At 57.2% G+C, this 20,403-nt stretch overlaps 3 protein-coding genes across 9 annotated transcripts in view; all 3 read left to right on the forward strand.

The window, feature by feature from the left end:
• The first annotated feature begins 2,915 nt into the window (after positions 1–2,915).
• ITPA (inosine triphosphatase) lies at positions 2,916–7,162 on the forward strand. Of its 2 annotated transcripts, XM_075508048.1 has the most exons (8): positions 2,916–3,072; positions 3,166–3,223; positions 3,307–3,371; positions 4,224–4,297; positions 5,156–5,187; positions 5,928–6,043; positions 6,565–6,641; positions 6,939–7,162. In XM_075508048.1, the coding sequence occupies exons 1-8, from the start codon at positions 3,010–3,012 to the stop codon at positions 7,057–7,059; spliced, it is 606 nt and encodes a 201-aa protein (XP_075364163.1). In that variant the 5' UTR covers positions 2,916–3,009; the 3' UTR covers positions 7,060–7,162. The 2 variants fall into 2 exon arrangements, with proteins under 2 accessions (XP_075364163.1, XP_075364164.1); XM_075508049.1 differs by lacking the exons at positions 3,166–3,223; positions 3,307–3,371 and having other exon boundaries at positions 2,951–3,072.
• A 378-nt stretch (positions 7,163–7,540) lies between these two features.
• On the forward strand, positions 7,541–19,365 carry METTL13 (methyltransferase 13, eEF1A N-terminus and K55). 3 transcript variants are annotated; one of them, XR_012776519.1, is made up of 9 exons: positions 7,541–7,824; positions 8,262–9,009; positions 9,750–9,949; positions 10,567–10,762; positions 10,986–11,150; positions 11,346–11,558; positions 11,939–12,070; positions 12,575–15,381; positions 15,545–19,365. XR_012776519.1 is itself a non-coding variant. In XM_075508043.1 (8 exons), exons 1-8 carry the CDS (start codon positions 7,672–7,674, stop codon positions 12,847–12,849), a joined length of 2,082 nt encoding a protein of 693 aa, XP_075364158.1. In that variant the 5' UTR covers positions 7,541–7,671; the 3' UTR covers positions 12,850–19,365. The 3 variants fall into 3 exon arrangements, 2 of the variants coding, with proteins under 2 accessions (XP_075364158.1, XP_075364159.1); XM_075508043.1 differs by having other exon boundaries at positions 12,575–19,365; XM_075508044.1 differs by having other exon boundaries at positions 7,544–7,824; positions 11,007–11,150; positions 12,575–19,365.
• A 617-nt stretch (positions 19,366–19,982) lies between these two features.
• The window catches only part of DNM3 (dynamin 3), a 181,622-nt gene continuing 181,201 nt past the window's right edge, over positions 19,983–20,403 (forward strand). For 2 of the 4 annotated variants that reach the window (XM_075508050.1, XM_075508051.1), the window contains exon 1: positions 19,991–20,220. In XM_075508050.1, coding sequence (XP_075364165.1) covers positions 20,075–20,220 — 146 coding nt within the window. In that variant the 5' untranslated portion in view covers positions 19,991–20,074. Of the gene's footprint in view, positions 20,221–20,403 lie in introns of all 4 variants that reach the window. The other 2 variants (XM_075508053.1, XM_075508052.1) reach the window with 2 other exon arrangements.

Genomic DNA, 20,403 nt, shown 5'->3' on the forward strand with positions numbered 1-20,403 from the left:
AGATCAGGCTCTCCTGGTTCTCTTTTTGCTGTCTCTTTTCTGATGATAGAAGCGTTGTCCTGGTTAGTGTGTGTCTGAAGTAATGTTGGAGAGAGGAAACAGTGCCCCAGAGAATTCCCAGTGCCATGTCCCAGCTTCCTCTTGTGAACCTGCCCCCAGTACCTTGTACACAGTTTCCACCTGAGTGGTGGTGCTGCCTTATGCAGAGAAGGGGATTAAAAGTGAGCACAGCAGGCTGGAGGGTTGGATGTGATTACAAGCTCCACTTGCCCAGCTGGAATATAAATAGGGCTTTTCCCCTCTGTGGGCCCTGGTCTCTCCAGGTGGGAACCAGAAAGCCAAGCTGGGTTTTTCCTCCTGAAGCATAGCCTGGTTTTAAGTAAGATCATGCACCCACTGGAAGGGACAAAAATCATCCTGCCTATGCCTTTGGCTACTCTCCACCTGCAAGGGAACAAAAGGATGGATGAAGAGGGACTGCGTCTGTCTTCAGGGGGCTGCAGGTCTCACTGAGCTATGGGGTACTTTTTCCTACCAGCTGGAAAGTGAGTTAACGTTGCTGCAAGCCTGTGTAATGGCCTTGCTGTGCCTGCTCTGGCCTGCCTGCTAGGGCAGGCTTTACTCCTGCTGCTGGAGAGTCCTGCCAGTACCTCTTGCCTTCTTTCCCAGCCCCATCTTTCCTTTGCTGCTGTTGCTGCCACCCACAGAAGGACCTTGGTGCCACAGCAGTGCGTCAGGACTTCAGATCCCTGCTGGCACCCGGCCTGAGCAAGAGAAGTTAGTTTTGCAGTTGCTTACTAGAGACAAAGCCTGGCTTTAAAGCTGGGCTGAGAGCCTTGGAAAATGGATGCTGGTAGGATGAAGGTTTCATGGCAACCCTATTGTATTAAAGAACTGCTTAGAGCTGCTGAATTTGGGAGCTGCTGCTATACCCTCCTGAGGCCTGTCCTTGCTGGGTTTGGCAGATCTCTGTCGGCAGTGTGTCCTTAGGGAGAGTTTTGAGGTAGTGTTGAACTCTCCTCAGTGCAGGCACCAGCATACCACCCTGAGAAGTGCTGCTGTTATCACCATGCTGGCAGCACGCTGCTTCAGACAGGCACAAATGCTTTTCCAGCTGACCCAGATCCACAGAAAATGAGGTGGCAATGTTAGCGCCCCTGGCCCTGGACCGTTTGTGTCTTATGCCTGCCTTGTACTCATCCTTCTGTACCAAAGGGACTGGACCAGGCCCACCCCAGGCAGCTGAGCACAGGCAGCAGGTTTTTGCCCTGGAAAAGCTGGCTTTCCTCAACAGCACTGCCAGAGTGCTTTCACAGCATCTCCCAGGAGGTTAGGGTGCAAACGGTCGTACTTAAGATGCAGGACAGGGAAAGCTGCCATGGCCAAAGCCTTCAGCGCACTTCCCTGGGTTGCCAGGATTTAGGTGTTGATCAGTTTTAGGTTCAAGTCACTTAATGCTGGGGTCGTCCTGGGCACAGACCTTCTCAAGGGACCAGCTCTGGCTGTGAGAGGCACCAGCAGCAGCAGTTGACCTGCTCAGTAACTTCACAGTAATAGAATTTATTGAGCAAACTTTATAGATTCCCCCCCCGCCCCGGCTGAGAAGATCATTAGGTATGTTATAGAACAGTCCTCCTTATGTTCCTTTGAGATACCATGGTCTTTACATTGCAGCCTGTGCTGTTTCACCCTGGACTGGTGGCAGGGAGAACTGCAGTGAGTGGAAAAGTTTGTTGTTTCCAGCAGCGTCTGCATGCTTTGGGGTTGGTTTTCACTTAGGAGACACTATGAAGGAGATTTTACAACAAAAACAATTCCTTCACCCAAGCATAGGGTCTGTTTTATCCATTCCCTCTTTGTGCAGAAGACAGACCTATTCATTAGCTGCTGTTTTCCACATGATTGCTTTCTTACAGGGAACGGCATGTTTTGGCTGGAGTTGTGCGTTCCTCGCAGGCTTGCTGGTGTGACCCATGTGGCAAGACCCTGGGGTCCCCACGCCCAAGGGCACGGGGGCTGCAGAGATAGATGTCTGCAGCTCTGAGGGAGGTGGGGAGAAGCCTCCCTGCTCCTAGCTCTCAGAGCTGGCCAGACCAGAAGGGAAGAAGTCCCCCCTGGGGCATCCCCTTGCAAAACAGGAGCTTCTAGGGGACTGGGTCTGAGGCACAGGGCTGGGTACTGTGGTGGGAGAGCTCCCAGGACCCTGCTGCTTGGCAAGGGTGCTGCTCCCTACCACCCTTTGGCTGGGGAGCACTGGGCTTCACTGACCCATTCCCCTAGGGCTCCACACTGGGAGCAGGGACCATCTCGACTCCCGAGTCCAGCTCCCCCCACCACTGTTTTTGCTACAGCCACCAGCTGGTCCTGCATCTACCTTCAGACAGATGAAACTTGATCGCTCCCACGTAGGAAATCTGGTGTCATAAAGTGCGAAGACTTGCCAGAGGTCGGGGAGTAAATAGCAGCAGCGCTTGGAGCACAATTCACTGCCCAGTTCCCCTAACTACATGTGATTCTACTTCAGGGAAAAGAGGGAGAGGGATCCTCCGGCCGCAGCTGCCAAACGCTGGGGAAGTAAACAGGGAGGCGGCCGGCGGGGACAGCGCAGGGACACGGCCGCCCCCACGCCGCTGGAGGTGCCGGTGCCCGCTGTAGGCCGGGCCTCAGCCGGCGGGGCCTGAGGCGGAGAGGAGGCACGGAGGGAGCGCGGGGGTGGCCGCGGCGGGGACAGGCCCCGAGGGGTGTTCCCGCCTGCGCGGTCGCCCCGCCGCCATGGCGACCCGCGCCCGCCGCCACGCCCCTCTCGCGAGGCTGTCCGGGACGGACCCGCGCATGCGCACGGGCGGCGCTGCGCACCGGCGAGTGGCAAGCGCCTTCCCTCGGCGCACCGGAAGTTCCGCTCTCTCAGGCGTCGGCGGAAGCCCTCCCCATTGGCTGGGCGTTGCTGGGGGCGCCGCCGCGGGTGATTGGCGCCTCAGCGCGTAGGCGCGGGCGCCGCGCGGGGTCAGGATGGCGGCGCCGGCCCGGCGGAGCGTCGTGTTCGTGACGGGCAACGCCAAGAAGCTGGAGGAGGTGGGAGGGGGGCGGTTGCCGCCTGGCCGGGGCTGGGGCCGGGGTCTGGGCCTGGGCCTGACGCGCGGGTTTCCCTCCCTTTTCCCTCCGCAGGTCACTCAGATCCTCGGGGACTCCTCTCCCTACACGCTGGTGGCGAAGAAAATTGACCGTAAGTTGGCGGCGGGGCCTGGGGGGACGCGGCTGCGCGGCCCGGCCCGGCCGTCTCCTCAGCGCCGGCCTTTGTGTCCCCAGTGCCGGAGTACCAGGGGGAGCCGGACGAGATCTCCGTGCAGAAGTGCCGCGAAGCCGCCCGGCAGGTCGCTCCCGTTCTCCTTCCCCTTTTCCGCCGGTCGGAGCGGTGGTGTGCGCGCGGGAGCTGTAGGGAACCCTAGCCCCGGCGGGGCGGGAGGCAGCTGGGGGCGTCGGGGCTTCTGACCCGGCGCTGAGGAAGGTCAGGGACACATCCGAGCCTGGCCTGGCCTCGCTGCACTCCCATCACCCGGCTGTTTCTGGCCTACACTGGTTGATGGTGAATTCTCACTGGTGACACAGTGTTTAGGCAATCCTGCTGCTGCTCCTCTAGCCTCTTGTGTCCCTCAAGCAGCGGGAGGACATGACAGCTCCTTCAGTCCAGTCCCAGCAGTTGTGGAACACTGAGTTTTCTGTCAGCTGGAGCTTCTGATGGATCACCTTCCAGAGCTGTCTCTGGGATGGGTGTCTTAGAAGAATCAAGTGAGGACTGAGACTCGAAGAGAATGCAGGCATGCCTCCAGGACACAGGCTTTTTCCCCCTCCTTGTCCCACCGTTCCTGCCCCCCAAGAGGGCAGGGGGTGTTCAGCTCTGCTCATTTTTCTCCATGGTGTGACCCATGTGGCAAGACCCTGGGGTCCCCACGCCCAAGGGCACGGGGGCTGCAGAGATAGATGTCTGCAGCTCTGACGGAGGTGGGCACACTTCAGCCACTCTGGCCTGCCTGGGGAGAGCATGGGCTTAGTTGTGTCGGTCTGGTATGGATTGCTTCTGAGGCGAAGAACTTTAGTGGCTGGTGAATTTTTGTGATGTTCCTGTTATCATGGAAATGTGAGAATAGGATAGAGCAAGAAAGTGGGGTTGGAGGCAGTGCCTTCTTCTAGGTCTAATGTTTCCATCTCTTGGGCTTTCGCTGTAGGTTCAGGGACCTGTTATAGTAGAAGATACCTGCTTGTGCTTCAATGCCCTAGGGGGGCTTCCAGGACCGTACATGTAAGTAGGAGGGCACTTGCTTCACCTTTTGTGTCCTAGAGTTAGGAGCACAGGCTGGCAGGGTGGAGAATTCCCTCCCCTTCATGGGGGATTCTCCACACGCCAGGAGCAATAGGGTCAGGGAGGTGATTACTGGTCTGTGTCCTTGGCTTCATCCTGCACCCCAGGGGCTGGACTTGAACTCCTTGAGCCCTGCTGTAAGTCACAGTGCAGGACGAGAGAGACAGACCCAAATTGTTGGCTCTGGCTCCTGATGTACGGTGCCTGCTCTTGCAGCCAGCTTGGGAACCTGGCCCCACAGCAGGCTCTGTGTAGTTCAGGTACCATGCGTTTCAGCAGGACTCTGGGATGATTGTCCTGTAGGTTCTCAGAGGGACTGCTTTAATCCAGCAGATAACAAGATTATTACATTACAGTGTAACTCCTCTAATAAAATATTGCCTTAGCTCCTGGAATTAACTTTCTGTGATTAATTCTTCCAAACTATCTCTGCTGAGCTAAGCAGAGACATAAAAGCTTTACGATGAAGTTGGCACTAGAACTAGGTGTAAGATGTGAACAAGTTGAGTTGAGAAATGTATTTTGGCATGTCAGTGCTCACGAGTGAGAACTGGGTTATTTACATAGACCCCAGTACTGCAGTAAATTAAATACACTGCTGCTGTTTTCACTGTGTCCCATTCAGTTTAAGAGCTAAGTCTGTCATTATTGGTAAATAGTCCAGAATGAGGTGTTTTGACAGCACATTTAAGAGGGATTCAAAGGGCTATGAAAATGTAGGCAACGATGTCTCAAGGATGTCTGTATTTCTGAGAAATAATAGCAAAAATTAATCTTTCTTCTCTTCTTCCCCTTCAGAAAATGGTTCCTGGAAAAACTCAAACCAGAAGGTACTGCCTCTTGTGTTACTGCTCTGCATGTAACTCTGTCCTTTCCAAATGAAATGGATCCCTGCCTGTGCTGGTTCTGCTAAGCATGCTTACCCGCCGTGCTGCCCATTTCATAGCTGGTTCCTTTCCTGTCTGTCCAACTCTGTCTCTTCGCATTCTCTCCTTGAGCCTGTTCTGTGCCCTTCTTCACGGGATGTTGTTTCCCCCAGCAGCTTCAGCATCATCCCTGGATTCCCAGACTCCTGCCTCTGCAGGCTGGTGGCAGGGCTTGTGGGAACTTCTTGTTTGTCATCAGTGTGACCTGGAAAACCTGCTGCTCGCTTTGGTTTCTGTGCAAGCCCCTCTCCACTAATGCTCACCTCCACTGGCGTACAGTGACTGCCTGTGATCCCACAGTTAAGAGTGTGACTGCAAATCCCACGCTGGTGTCATGAGCATGAACGTTAATCATGCAAATTCAGAGTGGGCTTTAGTCCTCTCTGGTGCCATGTGTTCGTTTGCTTCCGCTCCCAAATTAATAGCAGGGCCCTGCAGTTCATGCTGTGTTAGATCTGAGGTGCTGGCTTCAGTCACAGGAGGCCAACCAAAAGCATCCTTGTGCCTGAGCTTTGTCACATCCTGTAGTTCTTCCTCTCCCTTGTGGATATGAATCCAGAATGCTCCCTCGATCCGTCTCTAGGTGGGTGTGTTGCGCTCCGAGGGAAAGACAGTAACGCCGGGATCCTTTCTGTGTCGCTCAGGCCTGTACAAGCTGCTGGCTGGGTTTGAAGACAAATCTGCCTATGCTCTCTGTACCTTTGCATTCAGTACTGGAAACCCAGAGGAGCCAGTGAAGCTGTTCAAAGGCCAGACTCATGTAAGTGTTGTGCCTGGGGAAGGGAACACGCTGAGGGAGGAGGGCTGTAATGTGAATTTTGTAACAGCGTTCGCTCTGTTTGAGGACAATTTTAGTGGCTCCTGGGTCACTGAATGCCCTTGGAGCTTGTTGGGAACAGGCTGAGGGAGAGCGCAGCTGGTGGGTGGTGGGTGTTGAATGCTGCAGCTCTTTCGCCCAGCTGTACATACTGAACACTTTGCATGTTACCTCAGGCTCTTCAGCCCCCTCATCTCCCTCTGGCAGGGCTGTATTTGAATGCAGTTGTTAGCTCTGTTAATTGCGGGGGTAAAGGGGCTGTCAGTATAGATAGGGCAGTGTGATGGAGCACTGAGTTTGGGACTGCTAATTTTGTTTGTGTCCTGGGAACAAGGACAGCACTGCGTACCGAGCCTTTGGTGACCACCGTGTGAGCTATGGCTGCTTGTAGTGTTTGAAATGCGACTGCGAGGGAAGTGCTGCAAAACCACAGCTTACAGGGCTTTTTTGCTTTCTCATGGCAGGGGCTGATAGTGGAGCCCAGAGGCCCTCGAGATTTTGGCTGGGATCCCTGCTTTCAGCCGGATGGCTACAGCCAGACGTAAGTGGTGTTTTACCTACGGCTCTTTACGTAAGGAAAGCCAGGGTCGAGGTGGAGAGGAACCTGCTTACGAGCAAGGGTGGCAGGGAGAAAACACCCTCCTGGATCTGAACGTGGTGGGTTATGGGGAACCCCTGTGTCAGGATGGGGGTTGTTGGCTTTGCCATCGTGTCACTACAGATGTCCCACTGTAGTCGAGCGGGGAGACGGCGAGCAGAGGGGGAACTCTTGGTGACTGTGGGGACACATACTGTAGCGTCTCTGCTGCTGAGACTTGTGGGTTTCTCTCCCCTCCAGCTACGCCGAACTGCCCAAGGCAGTGAAGAACTCGATCTCGCACCGTTACAGAGCACTGAGTGAACTCTCCGCCTTCTTTCTTCAAAGCAACTCGACAGAGCCCCGCTCTGGTCCCAGCTAGCCTCCCCAGGCTGCGGGCACTCTGTGTTGTCTGTGTCGCGTACTGTCCCGGGAGAGCTCTGCTCTGCTGCGGGCTGCCATTAAAGCTGCTCCTTTTGAAGCCACTGGTACCTTTTTCCCCCCGCCCTGTTTTTGTTGCTTCGGAAGTGCTGCAGAGCCCAGCGGGTCTGGATTACTTAAGCTGCACGTTTGTGCCTCACGGGGGGGCTTGGAGGGGCTGCTGTGTCTGGGAGGGCTCCACCCGTGCCCGGGCATGCCCCGCCGCCCTTTCTGCCTGGGGAAACGGCAGAGAGCTGGGTAGCGCAGAGCACCGAGTCCCGGGGCTGCCTGTACGCCCGCGGTGGCAGCGCCCCAGGGAACCGGCTTCCCCCCGCCCGGGCCCGGAGGGAGCCGCGGCCGGGGCTGGGCCGGGACGCGCCGGGGCCGCTGCCCTGCGCGGAGCGGCGAGCCAATGGGAAGCGGCCGGGGGGGGGGGGGGGAGGAGACAGCCAATGGGCTGCGGGGCCGCCGCGTCCAATGGGCGGGCTGCGCACCCGGATGCAGTCAGCGCGCGGCGCGGCGGGCGCGGGGGCACGTGCGGCGGGCGCGGCGGAGGCGCTGGGACCGCCCGGCCATGGAGCTGCTGCCCCGCAGCCCCGGGGAGTTCGGCTCAGCCCGGTACTGGGATCGGTTCTTCCGGCAGCGCGGGCAGCGGCCCTTCGAGTGGTACGGGGCCTTCCCGGAGCTCTGCCCCGTCCTGCGCAAGTACGTCCGGCCCCGCGACAAGGTGAGCCCCGTCTGGTAGCCAGCGTCCTGTGCCCGGGCGAGCCTCCCCCGTGCCGGCCTCCGCCTGGGCGGCGAGCTCTGTGCCGCCGTGTCCCGGCTTAAACCGCCATCGTGCGCTGACACAGACGGTGCGAAACCCCCAGCGCACCGTAACGAGAGAACAGGAGAGACCCGCGAGTCGCCCTGGGACGGGGAGCTCTGGGGGTTAAAACATCCACATCATCCCCAAAAGAGATGCAACAGATGCATCGCTTCTGTGCCCATGTGACCCTTCTGTATGGAAATGTTATCTTAGGGCCCCGGAGAGGGGGGTTGCAGGTGCTGCGGGTGTGGTTTTCACAGAAGGCTTGTGGCCGTAGCTGATATTGCTCATAAAACGCTTTGGGGCGTGTTTCCAGGGTGTTCTCTCCGTCACACTGCTCTTGTGCTGCTCCCCAGGTTCTGGTGGTGGGCTGCGGGAACTCGGAGCTGAGCGAGCAGATGTACGACATGGGGATGTGCGAGGACATTGTGAACATTGACATCAGCGACGCAGTGATCCGTCAGATGCAAGAGCGGAGCGGGAGCAAGAGGCCGAAGATGAGCTACCTGCTGATGGACATGCTTCAGATGGACTTCCCTGATGCCCACTTCCAGGTGGTCCTGGACAAAGGCACGCTGGATGCCATCCTCACAGATGAAAAGGAGGCTACTCTAGCCAAGGTGGACAGGATGTTTGCCGAGATCAGCCGGGTCCTGCAGGTAGGAGGGCGCTACTTCTGTGTCTCCTTGGCTCAAGCCCATGTGCTGAAGAAAGCAGTGGAGTACTTCTCCCAGGAAGGCTGGGTCGTGCGTGTCCATCAGGTGGCCAGCAGTGGGGACAAGCAGCAGTTTGTTCTACCAGTCTTTGTCTACGTCATGACAAAGTTCAGGAAGATCCCCGGGTCGGCACCTCAGATCCTAGAGATTTTCCCCGAGGAGCAGGACAAGCCAACGCGGGTGGAGAGCGCAGAGCAGCTGGTGGCGGCGGTGAAGGACAGGCAGCATTACGCCCTGCTCTGCAGCCAGCTGAGCAAAACTCCCTGCGGGGAGCAGGTTTCCCTGGATCTGTGTGACAAAGAGAGCGGGAGGCCTCGCTACACACTGCATGTGGTTGACAGCCCCTCGGTGAAACCTTCCCGGGACAATCACTTCGCCATCTTCATCAGTGAGTACAGCCTCTCCTGCCTGCAATGAGACTGTGCTCTGGCCAGGAGCTGCAAAATGGCCAGTGCTCCTGGCCCTCCTGAAATCAGTGTTGGAGAGGGAAATAGTGTGCAGGGTTCAGTTGATGTTTTAGTCCTGGCTTTGCGGTGGGATGTGTGTTTGCCCGGTGGTGCAAGCAGAGATCTGGCACAGAGCTTGCTGGCTGAGCGGATGCCCATCTGGTGGCAGAGGGACGCTGCCTGCCCTGCCTCCAAGGTGGTGATTCCTGCCTTGATGCTGGTGACAGCCGCCGTAGCATGTCGCTGCATAAAGCCAGAGCGCAGAGGACGCAGCCAGAAAGGTGTCGCTGGTCTCTGTGGGCATCCTGACTTGCCAGGGTCAGGCTGCTCGGGGCTGTGCTTCGCTTTTGCACTTGCACCTTGCGGAGACGTGTCGGCCTCTGCCAGCAGCACTGTTCCCTCCTTGCATGCCTGCAAAGCTAGGGCTTAGCACAGCCTGGAGATGGGTTGTGAGGCTGTTGGATGCCTCCTTCTTATGAGACGTGGCTTCTCCAGCCTCCTGCATGAGTCTGGCCAAAACGGGGAAGATCCTGGCTCTCTTGATGGTTGCAGAGCATGGCTCTAGGCATGCAGTGGTACCTCCTCGTGATGTCTTGCTATTCCCTGCAGCTTCTCTCTTGGAGGCCGGGGTGGTTGCTCGGGGACCAGGACTGGCCTGGGCTGATGGCGGCCCCTTCTGCAGTCCCGCAGGGCAGAGAAACCGAGTGGCTCTTTGGGACGGAGGAAGGACGGAGGCAGCTGGCTGCCAGTGCGGGCTTTGGGCGCCTGGTCACTGTGGCCCTGCACAGGGAGCAGCACTATGAGGGCATGGCCGGCATCCAGGCGGAGCTGTCAGGGAAGGTGATGGAGCTGGCCCCGCCGGGCCTCCCTGCCCGGCAGCAGGTGAGCCCCGCCGCCCATCCCCCTCGCTTGGCTTCCCCAAAACCAGGGCCAGGCTGGCTCTCTGCCAGCAGCGAGTCCCTGTTCTCCAAGGGAGACCAAGCTGCAATATGTGAGTTGGCTGCCTTGCTGGGGAGGGGGCTGGCCTCAGGTGCAGTTCCTCTTGGTTTTCCTTGCAGCTGGCTGCCTTTGCTTGGAGGCAGGATTTGAGGTGCCTGCGTGGCAGGATTCAGTGTGAAGTCTTTGCCTTCCAAAACCCAGCATCCCAAGAAAACCAGGCATCCCAAAACCCTGAGAGCATCGGTCCCCTTCTTAATCCTGGCTTTAATTTCTCCTGTCCCTTCAGTCTCCTCCTTCCTGCCCCAACTCCCCAAACCTGAGCTCTTGCAAGAAGTCTTGGGGTGTTTGGTCCCTGTACCCCAATACATGTGTATGGGAGGGAAGCTGGTGTCCCATGCACTGGTCCCCTCCTCCCCTGTGGCTGCCTACGGCATATCCTGCTGCTCCTGTGCTGTGTCCACTTCGTCCCGGCTCTTTAGCCATGGTCAGGACAATGGGAATGCCAGGGCCTGTTCCTGTAGCCTTTCTGTCCTCACACCAGTCCCTGTCCTCCCCTGCAGGTGCCCTTCCTGTCTGTGGGAGGGGACATAGGGGTGCGGACGGTGCGGCACCGGGACACCAGCCCCCTGAGCGGGGAGTACGTCGTGGAGGACGTGAAGGGCGATGGCACCTGCTACTTCCGCCGCCTCATCTTCCTCCGCAACAGGAACGTGGTGCAGTCAGAGGCTCGGCTCCTGGCCCCCATGCCTCTCCCAGGTACATGGGGCAGCAGGGAAGGGGCAGGGGCCAAGGGTGACTTTTTGGGGTGGCAGAGAGATCGATACAGGAGGAAGATAAAAGTCCCGCTGGGACCTGCCTCCTTGTCCTGGAGCAGCTCTGGGAGTGTTTTTACCCTCTGCTGCTTGCCTTGTGGGTGCGACAGGGGCTGGAGGTGGCTAGTCCCCAGAAAGCACCCCTGTCTCCCACCTTGCCTTACCAGCCAATGCCTCCTGTTGTTCAGGCCAGAAGAAACAGAGGAAGGACAAGAAAAAACCCAGCCCCACTGAGCCACCTGCAGCCATTGACAAGAGCTACCTGTGCTGTGAGCACCACAAGGCCATGGTCGCGGGGCTCTGCCTACTGGGGGACCCCGACCCCCTCCCAGGTGACAAGGCTAGCAGTGGGAGGCTGTGCGGGGGACAAACACGCGTGTGTCCCCCATGCCCCAGCTCCTTGAGGAAGGGCTTTCCTGGCCAAGGTGCCCCATGCACCCTTCCTGAAGCAGTTTGGGGCCAGTGGGTGGGACGAGGAGTGGGAGCATGGCCATCCTGGTGGCTCACTGGGTGCTCTCCGTTGGCAGGAGCCCTGCTGGCAGTGCTGGTGGTGGGACTCGGAGGGGGCAGCCTGCCCCTCTTCGTCCATGACTACTTCTCTGAGGCCCGCGTGGCTGTGGTGGAGATCGACCCCTCCATGCTGGAGGTGGCCACGCGCTGGTTCGGCTTCTCCCAAGGTGACCGGATGCAGGTGCACGTCTCCGATGGCCTGGACTATGTGGCCAAGCTGGCAGCCGAAGGTAGCATCTCGCGGAGCATCCCGGGCGTCCCATTGAGCCTAGTGGGTGATGTGCTGGGGACCAGAGTCCTGGGCTGCTTTCACCCTCTGCTTACCGTCCCTGCCCATCTCCTGCCATGTGTCACAAGCTCCAGCCTTGCCAGGTCTCTGCAGCTTACAGACCTGTCCTTTCCAACATGTGCAGGGGACCTTAGATTTGCTGCCTCTCCCAGCACCGGGGGCTGCTGCCATGGGTTTCATTTGGAAAGAGAAACCCCAGGAGAGAGAAGCGGCCGTAACATGGCAGAGGGGCTGTCTTGACCACCCCATTCATTGCCTCCCCACTGTGCGTGGCACATCTCTGTCCCATGGGATAACAAGTCTTTGCATTCCCTCCTGCAGCCCCAGCCCAGTACGACGCCATCATGTTCGATGTGGACAGCAAAGACCTCACAGTGGGGATGAGCTGCCCGCCCCCAGCCTTCGTGGAAAAGGCCTTTCTGCAGAAAGTTAAAACCATCCTCAAGCCAGAAGGTAGGAGGGGAGATCTGGCTGTGTTCCTGCAGCCAGGCTGGCCAGTCCTGTCAGGGGTTTGAGTAATGGGGCGGTACCACCGTTTCTCATCCTGGAGAACAGCAGCTGTGACCAGGATTGCTGCATAGCGTCTGCTGCTCCTGGCGGGTCCCGGATCCGGGTGTTTCAGTGGGCGTTGTGACAGCAGGAAGCGGGGTGGAGCGGGTGGCCTGCGGTGCTGCTGAGTCAGGCAAGCTAAGACATCCCAGGGGGCCAAGAAAGGTTGCAGGAAGGCAGAGGGTGTAGGTGGTACCTGGGAACAGATCGTGTAGCTACCCACGACCCGCGTGGCAGCAGGGATGTGGAGCTGGGCAAGGGCACTGGGGGATGCTGGTACTCCTCGTGCTGCCGCGGAGGAGACGTTTGCACCAGGGTGGCACCCGATTCAGCTGCGTTCCCACAGGGAGGGAGCAGGGCGGTGTACGCGGGCTGGTCTGAACTCCCATCCCTCTCACCCTGATGCAGGAGTCTTTGTGCTCAACTTAGTATGCCGTGACGCCCGGCTGAAGGAGTCTGTCCTGGCCACCCTCAGGGAGGTCTTCCCGCTGCTCTACGTGCGCCGCATTGAAGGGGAGGTCAACGAGATCCTGTTCTGCCAGCCCAGCCCCAAGGGCCGGCAGGACCCCACAGAGCTGGGGACACGTGCCCGGGTGCTGGAGGGAGCCCTGCGGCAGCCTGGGCGCCCCTGGGACAGCTCGTATGTGCTGGCGGACATGCTGCAGGCCGTCAAGATCCTCTGAGAGGGGCTCCAATGCCACTTGAACGAGAGAGAGGTCCTCGCATGGGTGCTGTGGCCCTGCAGGGGAGGGGTGCCTGTGGCTGGGACTGCTGCCCTTGGGGGGCCGGTGCTTGCCTGGGTCTGCCTGAAGGATGGGACTGGCATGGGGAGGTGCACCCTGCAGTGTGGCTTCCCGGAAAGGTGTCCAGGACCTTGGAGGGTTGTGCAGCATTGCGGTGGTGAAGGGAGGAAGGTGCTGCGGGACTGGCAGGACTGTGGGTTTGGGTCTGTCCCCATTGCTTTTCCGTTGTGGGAAAAATGTCCCTCTGACCTTCCTCTCCAGCACAGCTCCTTCCCTCCGATGCTGTCTCTTCCTGCATCTCCAGCATCGCTGGTCACTGGTGTCTGTGCAGAGCCCCAGCCCTGCCCCAAGTCTGGTTGTGGATGTGTGTGGGTGGGCTGAGATCTGTGAAAATAAAGTGCTCAGGGCTGCTCAAGGCCCACAGTGCTTTGCTGGGCTTATTTTTGGAGCACCCAGCACCCCTGGAAAAGGTATGGTCACCTCCACTCCTCAAGGGCACATCCTGGGGGCAGGCAGCTGCCCCTTGTACCCTACTGCCCCCTCCCCACCTGCCTTCCCCAAACTGGCCCCCACCATGTGTCTGCCCCTCTTCTGCATCTCTCCAGCCATTGCCACTGTGAACTGGGACCTGTAACCCCCTGGGCCCCAAACCCTTCTCCTCCCTGGGCCAGCAGGGACCCAGCCCTGTGCTCAGGCCCCTGGGGACACCAACCCACTCACCCAGCTGGTGCAGGTCAGCCTTCCTGCAGGATGAAAAGGCAGCAGGAAAATACCCATCGGGGTGTTCCCATGGTACTCCATTCCTGCCCAGGTGGCTCATTTTGTCTCTCCTGAGGGTTTCAAAGCCTGGTCCTTCCCTGCAAGGTTTAGCTGAAAAGCTGACCCATGTGTTCTGGCTGGTTACAGAGTGGCTGACCCACTGGTGCTCAAATACTCATCACAAGTAATTTTGGGGGGGCTTGTCTTTTTCTACCCTGTGACAGCTGGTACCAAAATGAGTCTGAGACATGGTACCAAAGTAACCGGCCTGCAGACATCAAGGTGACAACCTGCTCAGGCACCATGATGCTTTGCCACTGACCCTGCACCCTCACCCCATGCTCCTTTCTGCCGCTGGCACCCTGAGCAAGGACGTCTTTCTGGCAGCTGCTTCCCAAAGCAAACCATCCACAGCCCAGGGTGGTAACAACACACCAGAAGCAGCTCCGGGAGGGATCTGACCTAGTTGTTGGTGTGGAGGCAACAGCAGCCACATCTCAGCATTGCTGCTGGAGCCGTCTCACCAGCTTTGCAGCTCGTGCACCCTGTCCCACCAGGGGGTTGGTGGGCTGCTGCTCATCGGCCTCTCCTTCATCAGCAGGACCGAGCTCTCCTCCACCTGCAGGAAATCCTCCTTCGCTTGGAAAGCCAAGCAAGAGGGTGTGTGAGCCTGAGGGTTTGCAGTTCCCCAGTCCCACGGGGGACATGGAAAGGGCACCCCAAGGGCTCTCACCCCCTGAACCAGTGGAGGCCATGGCCATTGCGCTGATGCAGGAGACAGGGCTGTTTGTGCCCAGGAGGCACTATAGCAGCTGTGTCGACAGCAAGCTTGTCCCTCCAATCAGTGACTGTGGCTATATTTTATTTTTAATTTGCCAGCAGGTTCTGCTTTGGAAACCACTCTGTTCAGATCCCTTCTCCAATGCTCCTTGCCTTATTCCCCTTCACGCAGAGGGACAAATCAGTGCCCTACTTTCTCCCTGGGCTGGCCCACTTATATGCAGAGGGAGCAGATGCTTTTTTTAAATAAGTGCTTTTGATGGTTCCCAGGCGCTGGAGAGCAGGGCTGGCCTGCTCCCTGCCTCAGATAAAGGATGGCAGCGTGGGCACGTGCCCTCTGTTCGTTGCTTACCACCCAGTCGCTCCTCTGCACTGTAGTGTGTTCGGGGCAGTGTGTGGTTGCTGGTCAATGGGAGAGACAAGGCTGGAGCTCGAGCTGGGTGGAAATCTGCCTGCTGCCATGCAGTTAGTTTCTAAAGCTCCTCTGTGATGAGCACTTTTTTGAAAGATACCTATTATCCATCCAGCTTAGTGATGGCAAAGTTCTCAACTGGATCAGCAGTGCTGCATTTAGTCTATTTTTAACTTAGTTTTCAATTGTCAACATAATTCCAAGGACATAGGTTTGCATGTATGCCCTTAATTTTACCAAAACTATCTCCTTTCTTCCCCAGGATCTTATACAAAGGCTGTGTTCATCCCTCCATTGTCCAGTTCTGCCTTTCTGTTGTGCTTCCTAATCGCTGCGTAACACCACATCCTGGTGGAAAAACAAAAGCCATTTATTAGAAACAACGCAAGGGTGAAATCTCAATTCATTGCAGCTGTCCTTGCAGCTACTAACAGCCCTACAAGCTTGGTCTGGAAATACATTTCAGCTGGAAAATGGGCAAATTCGTGAGTGCTGCAAATACCTGAAATCCTCCTCTGCAGGTAAAATGCTCTGAGGCTGGAATAATTGATGTGTAGTAAATATTTCTCTCCTGGCAGTCAAAACATGCAGCTAATATATATGTTTGGCAACTGTGTTTCTGTTGAGTGTTTTGGCAATACACTCATGTTTACATCCCTTACTCCTCACTTCCTTCCTTTGCAGCGTAGGCATGCTGTAAGCGGCGGGATAGAAACAAGCATTGCTGTCACTTAGCAACCTCTGCTGGCTTTGAGGTGTTGACTTTTTTCCTTTCTGGATTTTCCAGCACAAAAAGAGACGGCTGCGTAACTCATTGCGTGGCTCAGGTGTGAGGCTGTAGCCAGCTGAGGATGTTTTGGTCTGGTCCAGCCCGAATCCCTCTCAGCGCATTGCATCTGTGTCCCACTGCTGCTCCAGTGAGCGAGGCACTGGGAGCTGATGGGCCAGCCCTGGGTTTCGTGATCTTGGGTGGAGGGATGCAGCTGGTCATGCCCAGCCATGGAGGCTCTTTGGCCCAGGGTGACTCTGTGGCCAGGCAGCTGGCAGGACGGTGATGCTACGAGGCAGGCAGCGGTGGGGTGCCACACATATACCCCATATGCTCTAACGTCCTCAGGTGTCACAGCCCTGCAGAAGGACTGGAGGTGGCTGGGCTCTTGGGAAGAGGGTGGAGGTGGATGGGGGACATACTGCCACTAGCTGAAAGTATGTTAAGCAGGTGGGAGAGATTCTGCAGTAACAAAAGCTGCAGGGACTGAGGGCTGAGACTGATTCCCTCCAGCTGGGAAGAGCTCTGCTGGGGTGAGCCTGGTCCTGCTGGCTGGGGATGCTACTGCTGCCTGGGCATGGCAGGGTCACTGCACAGCAAGGGCTGCAACAGCCACGTCCTGGAGGGTGGAAGTGCCTGGGAAGTGTTTTGTCCATGAATTCTTCCCTTGGGGAAGTACTTGGCTTGCCTGGCTTTGTGACCAAGGAAGTAGGTGTGCTGCCAGCCTGCAGCAAGACAGTATGGCTCTTTCCTGGGGTGCTCAGGGCTGCAGGGAAACATCTCTGTGGGCTGCAGTGAAGCATGGTGGCCTCTTACTACTCTGCAACTGGATGCACCTGACTGAAGGATCCAGCTGGAGGTCACAGGGCAGCAGAGAGGCCACCATGCCAGACGGGGCAGGGATTGGGGTGTCGCTGTCCTGTGATCGTGAGTCAGCAGTGCCACAGGGGAGAGGCAGAAAGTGCCTCCTTTTTACAGGGGGAAATGCTGCAGCCGCTACTTCTAATCACAGCTCTGCAGCCTCTCTGGCTTTCTTTCACTGGCTTTGATTCTGTCTTTTGCAGTTTTAAGGTCTGAGCTCTCCTCCTGGCAGATACACAGGCAAAACGCTGACCAGCAGGTTCATGCCAGCACTGCAGAGCCAGGTGCTGCTGAGAACCTGGGAGCTGCTCCGTGCACGGGGCTCCTTGCCCACACCTCCTCCTGCTTTGTGCCGATCAGCTGCCTGAAAAGCTCTGCAAGACTCTGGGTTTGTATCTGAACCAAGAAGGAGGTGAGGAAGGTCCCTGGAGAGAAGAAGATCATGCGTGAAGGAGCCTGCCTCTTCTAAATGCTTCCCGGGGGGAGGATGCAGCCTCGTCTGTGCTCTGCTCCCCCCGGGGTCCTGCCTGCTCTCCTGGCAGAGGAGTGTGCTGGCTCTTCACTGCAGGCATCTGCAAATCTCTGTTGTAGTTTATATATAACCCATTTTTTCATGACAGGAATCGCACTGATGTGTGTTTATAAAGCAGCCTGGGGACCTGATCCAAATGTCCTCAGTTTTAACGTCATGCTGCCTGGTTAGGAAGAAGTGTCTGTGGGTAAGTTTGTGGGCTGAAATGCTACGTCTGTGCCCTGAAACCAGACTAGTTTTGCCTTATATTTTTCTGGAATTCAGGGCAGGACAAACTTGCTGTCCGTAGGCTTGATCTGAAATGCACTGGAGGCTTTGGCAGGGCTGGGGGCCCTAGGCAGGCTGTGCTGGAGCCAGTGACATCTGGAAGCGAGCAGACCGTGCTGACAGAGACAGCAGGGTCGGTGTGCCACCCTGGGGAGCAGGGCACCCTTCCCGCTGTGCCGGGGAGAGGTGGTCAGTGAAGGTCTTCTCTCCTTGCCGAGCCTGGCACCTGGCAAAAGGAAATGATAAATATCATGGGGCACAACTGAGTGCAGGGTAAAAATAGAGCGTGTTTAGCTGGCTAACTGGTGAGCAGTGCAGCTCTGTGCTCCCGCTGTGCTCTTGGGGATCGCACCTGGTGCTCTCCAGGAAAAGGGTTTCTTGCATGGCCCCTCTGATGCTGGTTTGGGTCTTTTTTTTCAGGCTTATTCATTACAAGAAGCTTTGCGATGGTCTCTGCTAGTACTACCCCTTTCCTTTAATTTAGCTACTCCGAATCTCGACAAATTCAAAAAGCCAGGCTGGGCTCTGCATGGGGGTTTGGAACAAATTGCCTGGAGAAGTCAGTTAGAAAAAGCAGAGACCTGAAGATATGCTCAGGTGCCCTTTCTCTCTTCTTCACTGCTCTCTTGGAATTGTTGGAAAAATGAGCACCCTTGTGATAACACGGGCATGCATAATGAAAAAGTTTGTGCTTTTTCCAGGAGGTGGGAAATCTATAGTTGGCTGCTTGTGGCTTTTTTCAGGGGGTGGGGAGAGTGGATTTTTGTAAGTGATGGAGTTGCAGGGTGAGTGTAGTCACTTAGTGGCTTCAACTCAGCTTAAAAGACAAAAAAGTTTGGTTTGGAAACTTCCCAGACTTGGGGGAATAATTCAAACTTTTCCTAATCATAGATGTTTTCTTATTTTATTTTTTTTAAATTGTGGAAGCAAATAAAGATGTAATTTAAAGACCTAATGGAAAGGACAGTTCCCTAGATTATCAGTTTGAAGGTATGCATAGCATTGCTCCCGAGGCGTCGTGCCTTTTTTAATCTTCATTTGTCTCTTGTGGGATGCAATCCTATTGCCAGGCTGCTCTTCTACAGATCTTAATTATTTCACTGGGGCAGCACAAAGTGCTGTAATGCTTGGATGGGGTGAATTTGGCCAGAATGTGATACTGTTCTTCCCGACTTCCAGCCTCTGTAGAAACCCATGAACTGGAGCAAGGCCAGGCAGCTACTCTAGTGCCTCCTGGCATAACCCGCTTGCTCAGGAGTGGGGAAAAAAATAATCATGCTGCTAATTGGCATAATTATGTCAATAACCCCCAGGCCCCATCTAGACAGAAATGATCGCAAGGCTTTTCCCAGCGGCTGTGATGCTGGGGAGGTGATCTAACCACAGTGGCAAAGCCTCTGCGAGAGAAGCTGTCTCTGCATTATGCCGATTAAAAACTTTTTAGTCAGAGCTAAAGCAAACTGTTCATTTATTTCCAGGGCTAGAAGTCAGTCTGCTGTAGAGAGTAATTTTTTACGATTATTGAGAGTTCTGGCCAAGAAATTTTGATAGTCCTCCAGATCGTCAGTATCTGTCAGACTGCGGGATGTTCGCAGTTCCCTTTTGTTTTGCTTTTCACGCTGAGCGAGGCCGGTGTCTGGTTTAATACAGAGGATAAATTTTATCGCTGCAGGACTCCAAAGCCTCTGTTTTGGATATTTTTGTGTTGTGACTGCTGCCAGTAATCACAGATAAATCTCATCTCTGTTGTTTGCCTGTGCTTTTAGCTCAGCCTCAGTATGCATTTTTAATTGAACCCACTGCAATGACGTGGCTTGGTCCTTGTTATCGCTTCCCAGCCTGGTCCTGAACTACCCACCTGCTACCAGCCCTGCCAGACCCGGCTTCTCGGGCCTGCCCTGACACGGTTCCGGCTAACGTGTCTGACCCTGGCAGTGCTCCCGCCTGTGGCTGAGTGTCGGTGCCGTTTGCCAGGGCCCCTCATGTGCTGTGGGGATGGATCGTGGTTCCCGCTACTCCTGTTCCCATCACGGGCAGGAGCCGGGAGGAATTCAGTCACTAGGACTGCTCCAAAATACCCTGTTCGGCAGGTGGGGAAGTGCTGAAGCCAGCTGTCTGCCAGGTCCCGTGCCGGCAAGTGGGACCCAGCTCCTCAGTGTGCTCCCGGTTTGGCCCTGTTCCCAGTTTGATGCCGAAGTTGTAGAGGAAGAGCGCATGCAACCTCCAGTGGGTGCGGGGGGATGGCACACCCAGGCACAGCCCTGCACCGGGGACTCACGGGGGATGCCGCAGCCCTTTCTGCCAGTAGGACGGGGTGGCCGGCTGGGGTCGGGGCTCCTGGGGGAGAGGGGCAACGTGGTGGTCTTGTCGGTCGGTGCGCAGACCTGGGCGAACCGCGCTCCTCGCGCCTAAGGGTCCCAGCACCGAGGCCAGCTTGTCCACGTGGGGGAATGAGCCCACCCAGCCGCTTGAGTGGAACGAATGGGCAGCAGCTCCAGGCTGCCGGGTGGACCCTGCGGATGCTCCCTGCAAGCTGCTGGCCTATGCCGGTGACCGGGGCCGCTGCCACGGCAGAAAAGGGCAGAGGGGACCCCACCGCCACAGGCTCCCGTGCCTCAGCCCTGCCCGCCCGCACCGGGCATGGGCGTGGCCTTTCCGCGGAGACCCCGCCCCCAGGCTCGGGGGTGGGACGCATGCGCAGTGCGCCGGCCGTTACCTGTCGGAGGCGGCGGGCGGAGGAGAGAAGGCGGGGAGGGGACGGGACGGGACGGGACGGCGCGGCGGGATGGAGGGGCTCATCCCGCTCGTCAACCGGCTGCAGGACGCCTTCGCGGCGCTGGGCCAGAGCTGCCTGCTCGATCTGCCGCAGATTGCGGTGGTGGGTGGGCAGAGCGCCGGCAAGAGCTCCGTGCTGGAGAACTGCGTCTCCAGGTGAGGCGGCGGGCACGACAGCCCCTCAGCGCCCCCCGCCCCGCCGGCTGCGCGCGCCATTCCCAGCGGTTGTTCCCCCCCGCCAGCGGTCGCCGTGCGCGCCCCCCTGCAACGCCGCTCCCCCGTAGCAGCGGGGGAAGGCCGGTTGCGAGCGGGGATGCATGAGGCGGGGGGGGGGTGTCC

The sequence above is a fragment of the Mycteria americana genome, chromosome 7 (genome assembly GCF_035582795.1).
Source record: "Mycteria americana isolate JAX WOST 10 ecotype Jacksonville Zoo and Gardens chromosome 7, USCA_MyAme_1.0, whole genome shotgun sequence".
NCBI classification, from domain to species: domain Eukaryota; kingdom Metazoa; phylum Chordata; class Aves; order Ciconiiformes; family Ciconiidae; genus Mycteria; species Mycteria americana.

Bases quoted from the DNA above. Each gene is read 5' to 3' on its own strand.
- ITPA (XM_075508048.1), top strand. From the start codon at position 3,010: ATGGCGGCGCCGGCCCGGCGGAGCGTCGTGTTCGTGACGGGCAACGCC. The intron at 3,224-3,306 runs GTAAGTTGGCGG...TTGTGTCCCCAG, and splicing joins GGTGGCGAAGAAAATTGACC to TGCCGGAGTACCAGGGGGAG. The intron at 5,188-5,927 runs GTACTGCCTCTT...TGTGTCGCTCAG, and splicing joins GGAAAAACTCAAACCAGAAG to GCCTGTACAAGCTGCTGGCT.
- METTL13 (XM_075508043.1), top strand. From the start codon at position 7,672: ATGGAGCTGCTGCCCCGCAGCCCCGGGGAGTTCGGCTCAGCCCGGTAC. The intron at 7,825-8,261 runs GTGAGCCCCGTC...GCTGCTCCCCAG, and splicing joins ACGTCCGGCCCCGCGACAAG to GTTCTGGTGGTGGGCTGCGG. The intron at 12,071-12,574 runs GTAGGAGGGGAG...ACCCTGATGCAG, and splicing joins AACCATCCTCAAGCCAGAAG to GAGTCTTTGTGCTCAACTTA.